The sequence below is a fragment of the Vitis riparia genome, chromosome 7 (assembly GCF_004353265.1).
Source record: "Vitis riparia cultivar Riparia Gloire de Montpellier isolate 1030 chromosome 7, EGFV_Vit.rip_1.0, whole genome shotgun sequence".
Taxonomy (NCBI): Eukaryota; Viridiplantae; Streptophyta; class Magnoliopsida; order Vitales; family Vitaceae; genus Vitis; species Vitis riparia.
This window is the reverse complement of record NC_048437.1, coordinates 4,059,524-4,074,098: the sequence shown is the minus strand read 5'-3', so window position 1 is coordinate 4,074,098 and position 14,575 is coordinate 4,059,524. Positions and strand designations below refer to the sequence as shown.

At 39.2% G+C, this 14,575-nt stretch overlaps 2 protein-coding genes across 2 annotated transcripts; one reads left to right on the top strand and one right to left on the bottom strand.

The window, feature by feature from the left end:
* Nucleotides 1–23: 23 nt before the first annotated feature.
* On the top strand, nt 24–7,999 carry LOC117918878 (zeaxanthin epoxidase, chloroplastic). The gene is made up of 16 exons (XM_034835836.1): nt 24–624; nt 2,620–2,782; nt 2,990–3,064; nt 3,417–3,517; nt 3,687–3,802; nt 4,398–4,609; nt 4,986–5,077; nt 5,571–5,685; nt 5,786–5,889; nt 6,293–6,338; nt 6,478–6,542; nt 6,652–6,732; nt 7,065–7,119; nt 7,227–7,315; nt 7,409–7,493; nt 7,584–7,999. Exons 1-16 carry the CDS (start codon nt 131–133, stop codon nt 7,665–7,667), a joined length of 1,977 nt encoding a protein of 658 aa, XP_034691727.1. The 5' UTR covers nt 24–130; the 3' UTR covers nt 7,668–7,999.
* Nucleotides 8,000–10,848: 2,849 nt separating this feature from the next.
* On the bottom strand, nt 10,849–12,444 carry LOC117917307. The gene has a single exon (XM_034833533.1). The coding sequence runs from the start codon at nt 12,285–12,287 to the stop codon at nt 11,094–11,096; it is 1,194 nt and encodes a 397-aa protein (XP_034689424.1). The 5' UTR covers nt 12,288–12,444; the 3' UTR covers nt 10,849–11,093.
* Nucleotides 12,445–14,575: the final 2,131 nt, after the last annotated feature.

Below are 14,575 nucleotides of genomic sequence, written 5' to 3'. Positions count from 1 at the left end.
ACCCCACACCCACTATTTCTCTCTCCATCCCTCTTCCATGTATTTGTTCTCAGCTTTTCTTCACTCACGAAAATAGAACAAAAGAATAGAGGTCCCTTTTGTTTCCTTTCATCATTTTCTCCACACAAGAATGGCTTCAGCAGTGTTTTATAGTTCAGTGCAGCCTTCGATTTTCTCAAGAACCCACATCCCAATTCCAATTTCGAAAGACTCCTTTGAAGAGTTCGGCCACTCTATCAACTATAAGCACTACTTCAGAAGCAACCCATGTGGGCAAAAGAAGAGGGTGGCACAGGTCAAAGCTACTTTGGCTGAAGCCACAGCAGCGCCGCCGGCGCCGTCGCTGCCGAGTAAGAAGCTTCGGATACTTGTGGCCGGAGGTGGGATTGGTGGGCTGGTTTTGGCGCTGGCAGCGAAGAAGAAGGGTTTTGATGTGGTGGTGTTTGAGAAAGACATGAGTGCAATTAGGGGAGAGGGTCAGTACAGGGGTCCAATTCAGATACAGAGTAATGCATTGGCGGCTTTGGAAGCTGTTGATATGGAGGTTGCTGAGGAGGTTATGAGGGCTGGCTGCATCACTGGTGACCGGATTAATGGGCTGGTTGATGGGGTTTCTGGTGATTGGTAAGTTCTTTTCACTTTGCTTTTCAATGGGGGTTTTTTCTTTCCTTTCCTTTCCTATGAATTTCTATATATTTGATTTATCGTTCCTCGATTCTTGAATCACTCTTTTAAAAGAACTGACAACAGTTTTTTTGGGTTGTTGATGAAGAATTATGACTCAGAAAGGCATCATAAAGTGACCGAATGGATTTGGGGATGCTTTAAAACAATGATTTAGTGAAGTCTAGTTGTAGATATTGAGGATGCTTGAACCATAACTAGCGACAGTATATATTCTAATAAATTTTTTTGTTAGGACTGACTCTGCATCTAAATGTGAATTTGGTCTGGTCAATTGTGTTTTAAGACTTAAAAGTTATAATGAAAATAGAAAACAGTATATGAATTTTAGCAAAGACTAGGAAAGCTAACTTATGCCCTGGGGTTCATTGGTGGCGGTAAGCTGACTTTAATAGTCATCTTGACTGAAAAGTGATTACAAATTCACCAAATAAGGTGGTAGCTGAAAGCATACAACTCGGTGATAGTTCTATCAGAGAAAGCTATTTTGGGAGTTACATCCAATGTGTTTTTGGCTTAAGTCATCTGTTGGGACTGGAGTGAACTCAATATATACTGGGTTTAACGTGATAGAATTCATTTGGAGTAAATTGTTGAAGGATGACAATGTAAGAAAACCTATCTAGTCACTAATGGTTCAGGGATACGGCACAAAGTACCAACTGCCATCCTGCACTGTAGATGGAGGTTGTGGACAAACCCAATACCACCATAAGAGGTATTACATGAGGCTTGTGTCAAGGTGAGAGTTATTATTACGAAATTGTTATTTAAACAAACTTGGAAAATAAAATGTATAAATTGAGGTCTAATTGAATGATTCAAAGGTAGAGAGGCATCACCCAGGATTACAGCTTCATGCTCTTGTAGCAGTTGAAGTTATTTTTTGGTTGAATGGGTGTCTTACAAATTTAAATGTCTTTTTTTTTTTTTTTTTTTTAATGCCAAAAAAGGACACAAAAAATTTTACATTAGAAAGGGACATGGCCCTAACCAAAGGAATCAAAGGACTCCCTGGGAATTTTTAAATTTTGGGAATGATTTTGCAAGGTAGAAAAGTAGTTTAATTCCCTGGGATTTCTGTTTAGCCTGGTTTGTTGAAGAAGGCAGAGTATCTGTGCTGTTGGTAGTGGTCACTCCTTGGGAAGAAAATTCAGTGGCTAGTTTTATCACCAGACTTTCATAGCCTTTCTGGTTCAGATGCTGAGATTTTTTGGTCTTAGGAGGATATCAATTTGGCTTGGTCAAGCTGAACAATTTGCTTTGTTTGGAAAAACTCCTAAGGGTCTCAATTCAGGTGTTTGAGGAGTTAGAAGATAGAAGCTAGGAAGGGTCTCAAGGGCACTTGTTTGTCTAAGAGCGATAGGGTAGTGTATTCTGACTGCTTGGATACTGCCTGGTACTTTCACCTAGAAGGGGAAGTTCCTAGAATTGCTTTTAAGATTTATGAATAAACTCTCTAGAAGTAACAACACTTGCAAGCATTGTAAATTTTTTTTATAGATTTTTCATTTTATAATTTTATTCTGGCTGCAAAATATTTATAGTATACTGAAGAGGGGAAGCACTTTATGGTTTAGCATGTTTGCTGCTTAGTCTGTCAAGTGGGCAGGCTCACAAATGGTTCCAGTTTGCTTTTTGAACAAATATAACACATGAAATGCATGTCAGCCTCTCATTGGAAATTCACCTGTGCTCCTAAGCATACAGAAATGCTCATGCTGGCTATCTTAAGATTAGTCAGAAAAGCAATCAGGTTATGAAGAGGCCAAACTTTGCAAATCACAGTGTATTTGAAGAAAAAGGATAAAAATATACTCTTAGTTTGAGTTTTCAGAATCGCTTCATAAACAATTGTTGTTTCTAGCTGCCTTCTCTAAGAATTTCAGCTTATAAATGTCTAGTCGCACAAACTGATGCATAGTTGAGTATCAGGTATGTCAAGTTTGATACATTCACTCCTGCGGCAGAACGGGGGCTTCCTGTCACCAGAGTTATTAGCCGAATGACTTTGCAGCAAATCCTGGCTCGTGCAGTAGGGGAAGATATCATTATGAATGGCAGTAATGTTGTTGATTTTGAAGATGATGGAAATAAGGTAATCTGCTGTTAAGCTAGATGTTGGTGCGTGTTTACTTTCTTTCTTTCTTTCTTTCTTTCTTTTTTAGTTATAAGTTAATCCTGGTTTAAGATGGTGCTTATTGTCTTCTTCTTCTTCTCTCTCTGGAATATTCATTTGATTGTCTTGGCTGTATGTTTGAATTTGATATTCTATTCTTTTGTGCTCTTGATCTATCAAGTTTAGGTTACTGTCATCCTTGAGAATGGACAACGTTATGAAGGTGATCTTCTTATCGGTGCTGATGGAATATGGTCAAAGGTATTATATTTGAACCTGTATGTACCTCAGTCTGTTTAATATATTCTTTTACTTAGCAATAAAAACGCATTATACACATCACATGCATGAAGGGGGCTGGGACATTTCAGTTCATGGGAAAAGCTATCTTGTGCCTGATTTGACCAAATGGCCAATAAAATTTGGTATATCATTTTTCTTTCTCTTTCTTGATTTTTAACAAATTCTATCACCCAGTTGCCACAATTAGTAGGTAATATGCACATGGCTAAAACAGAAGAAATATGCATATGCAATATATGCCTTTGATACTGTATTGTAAATTTCCTCCATCTTAACATTTTAGATCATGGATTTTTCCCCTGGTGAATAGGTGAGAAAGAGTTTGTTTGGGCCTAAGGATGCCACATACTCAGGCTACACTTGCTACACTGGCATTGCAGATTTTGTGCCTGCTGATATTGACACTGTTGGGTATGTTATATTTCGATTTTCTCTTACATTTCAGCTTTTCCATCTTCTTTGACTTCTCTATGCTGTAAGATATTTTTTCTGTATTTTGACCAAACAGAACTTTATTTTCTGTCTTTTATCTAATCAGACTGCATGAAGAACATGCTAATTTTGAACTTATCTTTTGAAGGTACCGGGTATTTTTGGGACACAAACAATACTTTGTGTCTTCAGACGTGGGTGCAGGAAAAATGCAGTGGTATGCATTTTACAATGAACCAGCTGGTGGTGTTGATGGTCCTGAAGGTAGACACTCTTATGCGTGAACTTTGTAGTTTCAGTATGAGTATATTCTGCTGGAAATTCTATTAAATGACTATAGTGTCCACAAAAATAGATTATAATTCCCAGTAAACATCTTGGAATACCATTGAGAATGGTATATATTTCTGACTCAGAAGCAACTAGAATGCCTCTTAGAATATGAAATATGATTGCATCTACTAAATACAAAGTAATTAAGCTACAAGATGGAAGAAATCAACTAACTGAAGTGAATATAGTTCCAAGGTAATGGAAAAGTTAACAAGACATAGGAATATGTGATTATAAAATTGATTCTAAGCACAGATGCTTGCTACGTGGTGATTATACCAGAGAGATAGTACTACAGATAAGGACTTGCGTGCAGAAAATAGATAATTAAACAAACTATTTCTTCCCTTGATGATTGTGTTGCTACAATTGTCCATCTTTTAGACTTTAAAAATGCACACTTTAACAGAGGATTTGACCCTAGTAGAATAGCTGGTATCAGAAAAACCTTCTTGTAACCATCCCCAAATAGTTGCAGATGACATTCTTATGTATATCTAATGTTATCTAAATTACTTTTTGGCAGGTAAGAAGGAAAGGTTGCTTAAAATATTTGGTGGCTGGTGTGATAATGTAATTGATCTCATACTTGCCACGGATGAAGAAGCAATTCTCCGACGTGACATATATGACCGGACACCCACCTTTACTTGGGGAAGGGGCCGTGTAACCTTGCTTGGGGATTCAGTCCATGCCATGCAGCCAAATATGGGTCAAGGGGGATGCATGGCGATTGAGGTATGTCTTGTGCTGTATTCTGCCAACTATACCTTTTTTATCCCCTTCAAGGAGGAACACCCCATGAATTGGAACATTTTATGCTAATTTTTTGCAGCAGCAAAGATCATATGACATAACAAGCCTTTTTTATTTATTTATTCCTGAATTTTATACGTCCAATATTTTTTTCCTTGTTTCATAATTTTCATGTAGAAACTTCTTTGTCATATATTTTTAACATGCTTATGGTTCTCATTTTTAACTGTTTAGTTGTCTCAGGAACTTAATGAATATTCCTTTTTTAAATAGAGATTATGATCAAGACCAAATGACTCGATTCAAACCACTTCAATAATGATAAATCCTTTTTTAACTATTTACTTCACTCTTACAGGATAGCTATCAGCTTGCAATGGAACTTGATAAAGCCTGGGAACAAAGCATCAAATCAGGGACTCCTATTGATGTTGTTTCTTGCCTAAAGAGGTAAATATAATTCACTTAAATAGTCCAAAAGAAAAGTATGTGTCAGGGTTGATACTTCTTAATCACTCGAGAATTAAACAACTTGAGAACGGAAAGAAAATTTAGGAAATAATTGGGAGGTGGCCAGAAGAATAGTGCACTTAAAGCTTGGGAGGATATTTGACACATGTATCATTTGATGAGTTGTAATTATGAATTCCAGACCAGAGATTTGTGCCATTGAGTTAATTAATAGGTCCGGGAGAACAAGTGTGACTTAAAAATGTAAAGGGTTTTGGTTGTTTGTTTCTTCATTTTTCACCCTGGATCGCCTGTTGTGGCAACTTTCTGAATAGCGTTCCTACTTGTAATACATTACATCTGTACATGTTTTATATCAGTATGCAGTAGAAACCTTAAGCAACCGTAAATGGGTTTCCTTCAGGTTTTGATTGAATTATTTATTATTTACTCGGTCAGGTGACTCACAGCTTCTGGTTTTTATTTCCCACAGCTATGAGAAGGCTAGAAGAATACGAGTTGCCGTTATCCATGGAATGGCAAGAATGGCTGCAATTATGGCTTCAACTTACAAGGCTTATTTGGGTGTAGGACTTGGTCCATTGTCGGTAGGTATTTTTTATGATGGCAAACAAATAAACTAGAATTGATATTTCCATGGGAGTCATGTGTGCATACTGATGATGGCTTATACCCCTGATCTTGCAGTTTTTGACAAAACTCAGGATCCCACATCCTGGGAGAGTTGGTGGGAGATTTTTTATTGACATAGCGATGCCTTTAATGCTGAGTTGGGTCCTAGGTGGTAACAGGTAAATCTTAGTTTCTTTTAGCTCTTATATTGATTTTCTCTCTATATTTTCATCATGGAGAATCTTACGACTATTTATTAGAATCATAGTTTTAGATCGTATTGCATTTAAACTATTTTAATGTATTTCAAAGCTTATGACATATTAGAAATTTCATGATACTGCTGATACAGTTTTTTTCAATTTCTTCAATATTTGAATACTTCCTGGATGTCATGGTGAGCCCTAGGATGCACTTGTTGCACTTTTAAACTTTTATACTTTTATAGTTTTACATGCATTTCCATAAAGAACATGGTAGACCTCTAGGTCATGGAGTTTCCGCTAAGAGGAAATGTTCTTGACACAGTTATATGTTCTCAAACATCAATCTATTAATGAGAAATTACATTGGCTTTTGCAGTTCAAAACTTGAAGGGAGGCCACCATCTTGCAGACTCTCAGATAAAGTATGTTGCTAAGTGCTACCTGCTAAGAATTCAGCATTGTCACTTTAAAACCATTTCACATATGATTCTCTGTATTACTGATAATTTTTTAAATTATGATCTGGTCTGAAACCTAATATCTGTTGAATAATTGATGAAGGCAAATGATCAATTACGGAGATGGTTTGAAGATGATGATGCTCTGGAGCGTGCTATTGGTGGAGAGTATGTATAATGAGCCTAAAATCTGTGAATGTCATCCCTCTTGTATTCCCTAGTCATGTAAATCTGGTGTAGTATTTTGTTCACTCGTGTCAATCCTTTTATTTTGTAGGTGGTTCCTTTTGCCATCAGGAGAGAGTGGATTACAACCTATTTGTTTGAGTAAGGATGAGAACAAACCCTGCATAATCGGGTATGTTTTTTACTGTAAATTCTTCATCTTTCAATTTATTGACCTATCTATTTATTTGCAATGAAAACTATATGGTGCAAATTGGGTGCAATATACAACAGGCTAAAGGGCATGGTACTTGTGACAGATTCAGAATATTCAATATCTGACTCTAGTCCATTGTTATGTGCCACAAAGGGACTGGGGAGTTTTCTGTTTTCGGATCACAGATTGAATCATATCCTAAATTTCCCACTAGATTGTGTTGTTGTATTGTCATCCACTATATAGTACCTTTGGTTCATTCATTTTCCCCTCATGTGAAGTAGTTTTGGCTTATCACTGTGATGCAGGAGTGTGTCTCATACGGATTTTCCTGGAATATCAACAGTCATACCTTCACCCAAGGTGATTTGGCAAGATGTTTTCTTCTCCCTTCTTTTGTTGATGAGGAAGTAACCCACTTCTCCTACTTCTGTTTTCAGGGTTAACCAACCATGGTTTTCTTATCTCAGGTTTCCAAAATGCATGCTCGAATTAGTTGTAAGGATGGTGCCTTTTTCCTAACCGATTTGCAGAGTGAACATGGTACCTGGATCACTGAGTAAGTAACGGAGAACATGTTATGCTTCATGATCTGTTGATTTTCCACAAAGAGTATATTCCCTACAAGATTTTACTTCCTTAAAATGTGCAGTAATGTGGGGAGGCGGCAACGGGTGTCTCCAAATTTTCCTATTCGATTCCATCCATCAGATGTGATTGATTTTGGTTCTGAAAAGGTGGGTAATGATTCCTAAACTAGTTTCTACCTCATCAATCCTATCGTATGTCTACTGAGTTTGGGAATAACTCCTACAAGTAATGTCCAGGCTTCATTTCGAGTCAAGGTGGTGAGGACTCCCCCAGACAATGCAGCTAAGAACGAAGAGAGCAAGCTCTTCCAGGCGGTTTGAGGATCATCAGCTTGTAATTTTTCCGGGTACACAGTCTGTACAGCAATTGTTTACAGCAGTGGAGCAATGCTGAGCTGCTGCATGTACAATATATAGGGATGCCATCCAAGCAGAAAGCATCATTATTACACAAGGGAAAAAAAAAAAAAAAAAGCCGTTAAAATCATTGAGTTAGAGATGGTACTTCCAATCTCAATTTGTCTTTTTCAAGACTATATGAATGTAAAAAAACACAATCAACCCTAACAGTACTCAAAATTTTCGGTCAGTCAAGTTACCCAAGTGTAAGTTCATCTTCAAGCTTGGCCCAAGAGCCTATATGTTCCTATCCACTGATCATGGGTCTGGTCTGACGCTGTACATGATCAGGACATGGTCCCAGAAGCCCCCATGATCTATCATCCACTAAAAAACCTGAGCTTCACAAGAACTCTTGTTTCAACGCTCGAGCATTGCCCATGATTACAAGCAAAACCCAGAACCCATATCAAACCCAAATCACTTTCAAGTTTCAACACAACACTCATCAAACAAGCAAGGAAATGAGCTATTAGTCATCTTCCATTAAAACACAGAGAAACCCTGAAAATGTCCATTGACAATGCAACACCACCTGCTGGCCCTACAATAATGTGACTATGAACAGGCACAAGAGTCCAAGATATCTCCTCACTTAATGCGAAGCTGAGGTCTCTATCCAAACCCCATCTATCAAATTGCAGTCCAGCCCAACCCTTATCCAATGGGTACACCTCCACCATGGATTACAAATTTATCAAGATTCGATAACCCTCATCTATAAACAGTGGTCTGCCTGTCTTGAGACCTGCAGACACCAAAAGTGGTAAAAAGGGCCAAGGCCCATGCCATACCATAGCCATTTTTTATTAATAGAATATATAGGAGGGGGGTGGGGGGGGGCCTTCCTCCAATTCCTGGTTCTGGAGTGACAGGAGAAAATTGCGGGTGGTGACACGTGAAGGAGAGTGAATGGCGGTGGAGGGGCACGTGACCACCGCAACGGTCTTTCCAGGTAGTGGTGGCAGTGACCGTTGGAGCATGTAACGTGGGCTTTGGAAGCTTTCACCTTTCTTCTCTCTTGTTTTTATTCTCTATTCATTTACGAAATGGAAAGTTTTAAAGACACTTATTGGATTTGAATACAAAATCTTATTTAGCCGTATATACATTTTTGGGTGGTCTTAAGTCTTAAGTGGAAAAATCCGTTACTTAAATAATTTTAGCATACTTTTTATTTTGATTCACATATTGAGTAAATACAAGTGATGCATATCCAAAAAGGAGAAATAATAGAGACAAAAACTGAAAATAGGAGAAGTGAAGAACATAAGTGTGGTGGAGGGTGGAATGATGGTATCCAATTTTAGTAAAGACAAAGGTGAGGCCCATCTACTGGTGTTCCCCTGGATGTCTAGTCTAGTTATGACGACATTATGGTTTTAAGCTTGTGGGTTCTCCAATTTAATTATGCCTCAGCAACCTCAAGTACCAACAAATTTATTGGTTTCCAATACCCTCGACCTAACAACTATACTCACATTTCCAATTATCTTACTCTTCACCAACAAATACGCTTAATAAGCTTTCCTTCTTTTAAAAATCTGATAAAAAAAAAAAATTAAGTCAATAAATTATTTTAATATCTTATTTTAAATTTATTTTACTTATTTTAATTTTTTTAATTAATTATATATATATTTCAAATTTAATATTTTATCGAAACCAAATATAGCATTAATCACTTTAAATAGTATATAAATGATATTAATTTGTATGAAAGGTATTGAAGAACTTAAAAGAGAGGATGAGAAGTTAGAATTATTTTGTCTTATGTTAAAAGTAAGAGCTCTTGGGAGGGCATTAAAGTAATTTTACAAGGAAGCTTGAGATGAGATTCCATAGGAGGTATTTTTGAAGTTTGTGGAAAGTTGATTCATGTTTTATTAAATTTTCATTGAAACAATTATGATATAAAGATTCCATATTTGAAAGTAGGAGTTTGATTTTACCTCTTGATGGGATATGGCGATATGGCAACATGATAGTTCATAAACATTAGACTTCCATAATAAGTCTTTGATTCTTCACTCGAATAAGGATCAAATTGAAAAACGTGCTTTGGGGATTGAAATGTGATGTCTTCATCTCATATGCTCTCTTACCTATTTCTAAAAATTGAAGGAAAGAAGTAATCTTCAAGATTAGTTACCTTGGAGTTGTTGCCAAGCCATACCAACACAGCAGTTAGGAGATTGACCCCATTCCTTGAATCAGAGGCCATTTGTGCAGTTGATTTAGACTAGAGTCTAGACAGCCATGGTTGCAAGCAACAAACAGCTTACCCCCAAAACCCAGCATTTCAAATTTTGATGATCCGATCCAAACCCCACCCCCATCACCTCCGTACGATCCAGGATGTGTCGATGTGGGAAGTGGGAACTGGGTGGGAACAACCCCCACATCCATCCCCCAAACCATCTCATCTCTCATCTCATGGTACGGATCACGCCCTCCAATGGCCTGGCCTCGACCCCACATCACATGGCCCCTCCACATTTGGCCTTTTTCCCCAAAAACTACGACGTTTTCCCACCTTTCACATCCCTAACCCAAACATCGCGCACACCACCTCGTTGTTTTGTCTCTCAAAAGCCAAGCCCTCTCAGAAGCTAACAGGTTTTCTCTGGGAAATGGGAATTTTCAATTTTCTTTCCCAAATTCCGAGGACGGGGGAAATATCCATTAGGCAATTCAATGTAAATCAAAATCTAGTTTTAGTTTCTGTCCTCAAAAGAAGTGTCTCTCCTCCTCTTCTCATTTCAAAATCACTACATGTAGTTTTTCTCTCATGCGATTTCCCCCACCCTCCACGCTCAAATCATTTCCCTGGCGACACCCATATAAAAACAAAACGCGTCGTTTTGGTTTGGGACGTACGGTGGTGGTAGCAAACGACGCCGTTTCTCGTTCCTTGCTTCGACCATCATGATACTTGTCCCACACCAGCGCACCAGGGCTATGTTTTGATTCGCTCCGGGTGAGGGGCCCAGCCCAACGTCTTTTTATTCAAAAAGGTGTACACGTGCGGTGCTGATTTGGAAACCCGAGCCTAGCTAAGCCAGATACTCCATCGGGAAAATTAAATAAATATGGGAGCCGATTTGAGACCAATATTTAACTATTTATTAATTAAGTAAAATATTTATAATAACAATAGTAATATATTTCTCCAACTCTTTGATCTTTTTATACGCGTTCCTTTCATAGTACACCGCGCGTTTCCCGATTTTTTTTTCCTTTTTCTTTTGTTTTTTCGTTTATACCCAAAAGAGGGAAAAGCAAACCCGAGGCTTTGAAATTCAGGAAGAGAAAAAAAAAAAAAGAAAAAAATCGCAGATTCCAGTTTCATGACCTGGAGACCGACTCAGCCAGTTTTCCGATTCTCTCGACGAGCTCTGGGGCTAACTTCTTAGCCGGTTTCCGTTCTTTCTCCGGTCGATAATCGAACCCTAATGCATCCGATACTTCTTCGGAGCTCCACCCGGCTTTCCGGAGCGAGTCTGAAAACCGATCCGCTTTCAGAAGCAGTGCGTCGAGAACGGCTTGGTTATCCAACAGAACCATCTCCCCTTCGAAGAATCCGGAGGCCGAAACGGTTACTATTTCTGCAATATCGGATTCGTCCCACCCGCCTTCTCTCAGGACTGACCCAATTTGTTCGATGTACTCATCGACCCATTTCGGGATTTCGGACCTAGGCATGTCGAAGAAGCGCTCCGGGGACGAAGACGAAGAGGACGATGAGTTTCTGCGCCTCCGATCAATGGCGGCATCGCTCCAAAACTCCACCCATCTGGGCGTCCTCCCGCCGGCGAGGCCACCGGTATCTAAGCTTCTACGAGAGAAATTCGAAGAAGAACCGGCTGTTTTTTCGCTAACGGATCTTTGCTTCTTGAGAACCTGCGGGTCAGAGCTTTGAAACAGAGACTCGCGCTCGAAGAAATCAGATAGATCCAAACCGCAGCAGAAGATCCGATTCTCGTCCACGAAGAAAATGGGGTTTCCCGCTAAAGATGGATTGCAGGGAATGTAGCAATGGTTGAAGATGGGTATCAAAAGTGGCGCCCTCTTCAGAGCATTCCTCGCGATCCGCAAAGCCTTCTCCGGGTCGGAGGGTCTCGGACCCCAAGACTTGGACCAGAGAGAGTTGCGAGCAATTTGGAACGATATCGCAGCTATAGGCAGATCAAGCGACGCCCGGAGCCGAAGACGAGCCCCAGCAGCGCGCCAGTCCGGAAACCCAGGTCCCACCGGCAACCCAGCGGAGAGAACCGCCTTAAGATCCGGTGGAAACGCGAAACCAAATTCCGCCTCAGCGCGGGCAAACTCCGCATCCGACAGGCCGGCTTGAACCTGTATACCAGAGTTTTGCAGGTGAGCGATGACCTTATCAGCCAGCGACGTGAAAGAAATAAGCCCGTTCCGAACCGGCAGAGCAGTAGAGACAGTGGATGGTGCGGCCGCCCTAGCAGAGAGCCGCCGCAAACCAGCTATATGGGCCGGGTTCAGACCGGTCATCCTTCGGTCGACGTCGACCATGGTGGTTCCCAACCAAACCCCTCACCGTCGCCGGAGAAATCCTCGTCCGTATTCTTTTCAGAGTAGTTCTAGATAGATTACAGAGAGTGACAGAGCAAAAGAAAGAGAAAAAGTGGAAGATGAAGCTGGGAGTGATCTTTTTTATCAGGTTTGCGAAGAAAAGAGTAGAGCATTTATAGCTACTCCATGGTGGAACCCACTCCCATATGTTGCTTAAATGAAGGGTGTTTCAATTTCCCTAATTACCCTCCTTGATTCACCAGAACCACACTGGTGCCCACCGTAACTGTGCAACGGCTCTTTTATTACAGCGGCGGTGAAGGCGGACGCCAAACCGCTCCCTTTTATATTGTATTATACTCCTTGGGTTCCAGCCAATCACACCCTTCCCTTTTCCTGGATGGACGGCTGAGATGAAAGGGGGAAAGCGGTTCACCGGCATGGAATCATGATCATGGTTTTATTGGAGGATAAAGCAGCTTTGTTTAAGGCGACCGACGACTGATGATTGGCATTCACCGCTGTGGCGCTGTGTTAGAATCCTAATCCTCACAAAATCCGATAAATGTTGAAACTTTTGTAATTATTATTATTATAAGAGAAATTACTTTATAAAGCGAGAGTTTCCAAAGAAGATAGAAATGAAGAAAAGGGCGGAAGGGTGATGCCTGCTTGTTGTCCGATCATGCTTGCCTGCTGCCTTGTATCCTGCTGGGTTTCAATGTCCACATCCCATCATGTTATTGTTGTTGCTGTTCTTACTCTAAAATTAAAAGTTATCCGCCAAGGCCTGCACATCGGGCACGTCAGGTTGTAGCATGAGGACAAGAATTAAGGTTAGAAAGTAAATTAAAGAGGAGACCATATTAATTCCTTTTTATTATTTCCCGTGCCACCTCCAAAATCTGCATTAAGTTAAATTCATTCTCCTACCATAATTAATAACATTCACCATCTCACTTTGGCTTTTACTCACCTCCAACCAATCCGACCCAAACACCACCTCCCCAAATTAGTGTCACATCGCAAATAATGACACATTCCTCTAAATATTATGTCCAGGGTTTAATCGGTGCACGTGGCATATCACATGTATTTTAATGAATTTTTGGGTTTGATTACAATCTCAAAGTGTTATTTTTAATATTTATCAATCACATATAAATATTATTTGTTTTGAATTTAAAGGGATTGTTTATATGTGTGATCCTATAATCTCGGGACATAACGAGAATATTACGTTTGTATAAGAAGGTATTTATGATATTTTATATTAGATAAAAAAAAATATTATAAAATTATATAAGTTTGGACTCCTTTTAATTTTATAAATTTGTGTTTTAAAACAGTAAGAATCGTTTTAAATTCAAAACAATTAATATCTTATGTGATTCGTTATTTTTATTTAACGGTACATATCCAACGGTTGGATTATCTATTCAATAAATGTGGGTACTAGGCATTTTCCTAACTTTTCCTTATAAAATTAAAAGTAAAAGTCAATTACCATTTTACTCTTGATAGACTTAGCGCTATTGGGTGAGGGTACGAAGCCTAGGAAAAGTGACAACAGAGAAGTGGGCATGTAAAATCCCAAATCGGGGGCGATACATTTGGATCGGTGAGGACTGAGGAGGCGTATAAAACAAGGGCATGACTACAACGTGTGAAAGCAGGCAACGGCCGACAGTTAAATTTCAATGTCCCTTTTCACAGTCCATTTATGGTCTAATCCAGAAAACAAAGGCCTTTTAATAATGGATGAAAGAGAAGTGAAACACCACCACCACCACCACCACCTCCACCTCTGCACCATTTCTCATTTAAGGAGTGTACCAGAAAATTTTAATTGGTAAAAGATTCAACGGTCAGCATCAGTTTTTTCTTTTATTTTGACTTATCAGACACTTCTCTACCTTGTGGGTTTATTCTAATAGGAAAACCCCCACAAGTGAACAATGCATATTGATGAAAAAAAGTGGTGCATTGGGTTTTTCCCCCTTTTTGGAGAAAGGAACACTCAAACATCATTCATATCATAATAATTTGAAAACAAATTCAACGTTTTCAGGTTATACTACAGAAGGTAACTTCTCATGTGATCAAAGGACTGATTGAACCACAAAAAAGATTACAATTTGGAGTTTTTAATTGTATGTGATTTTGGGGGGAGTTGCGAGGTCAGCTTGATAGATTGACTTAGAATTAAAAGATGCTTGCATGTGAGGTGGCCTTGAATTTCGTTTTCTGATCAAGAAAATACATTATTCTTGCTATTTTTTCTTAAT

Bases quoted from the DNA above. Each gene is read 5' to 3' on its own strand.
- LOC117918878 (XM_034835836.1), top strand. From the start codon at position 131: ATGGCTTCAGCAGTGTTTTATAGTTCAGTGCAGCCTTCGATTTTCTCA. The intron at 5,686-5,785 runs GTAGGTATTTTT...CTGATCTTGCAG, and splicing joins TAGGACTTGGTCCATTGTCG to TTTTTGACAAAACTCAGGAT. The intron at 7,494-7,583 runs GTGGGTAATGAT...AGTAATGTCCAG, and splicing joins TTGATTTTGGTTCTGAAAAG to GCTTCATTTCGAGTCAAGGT.
- LOC117917307 (XM_034833533.1), bottom strand. From the start codon at position 12,287: ATGGTCGACGTCGACCGAAGGATGACCGGTCTGAACCCGGCCCATATA.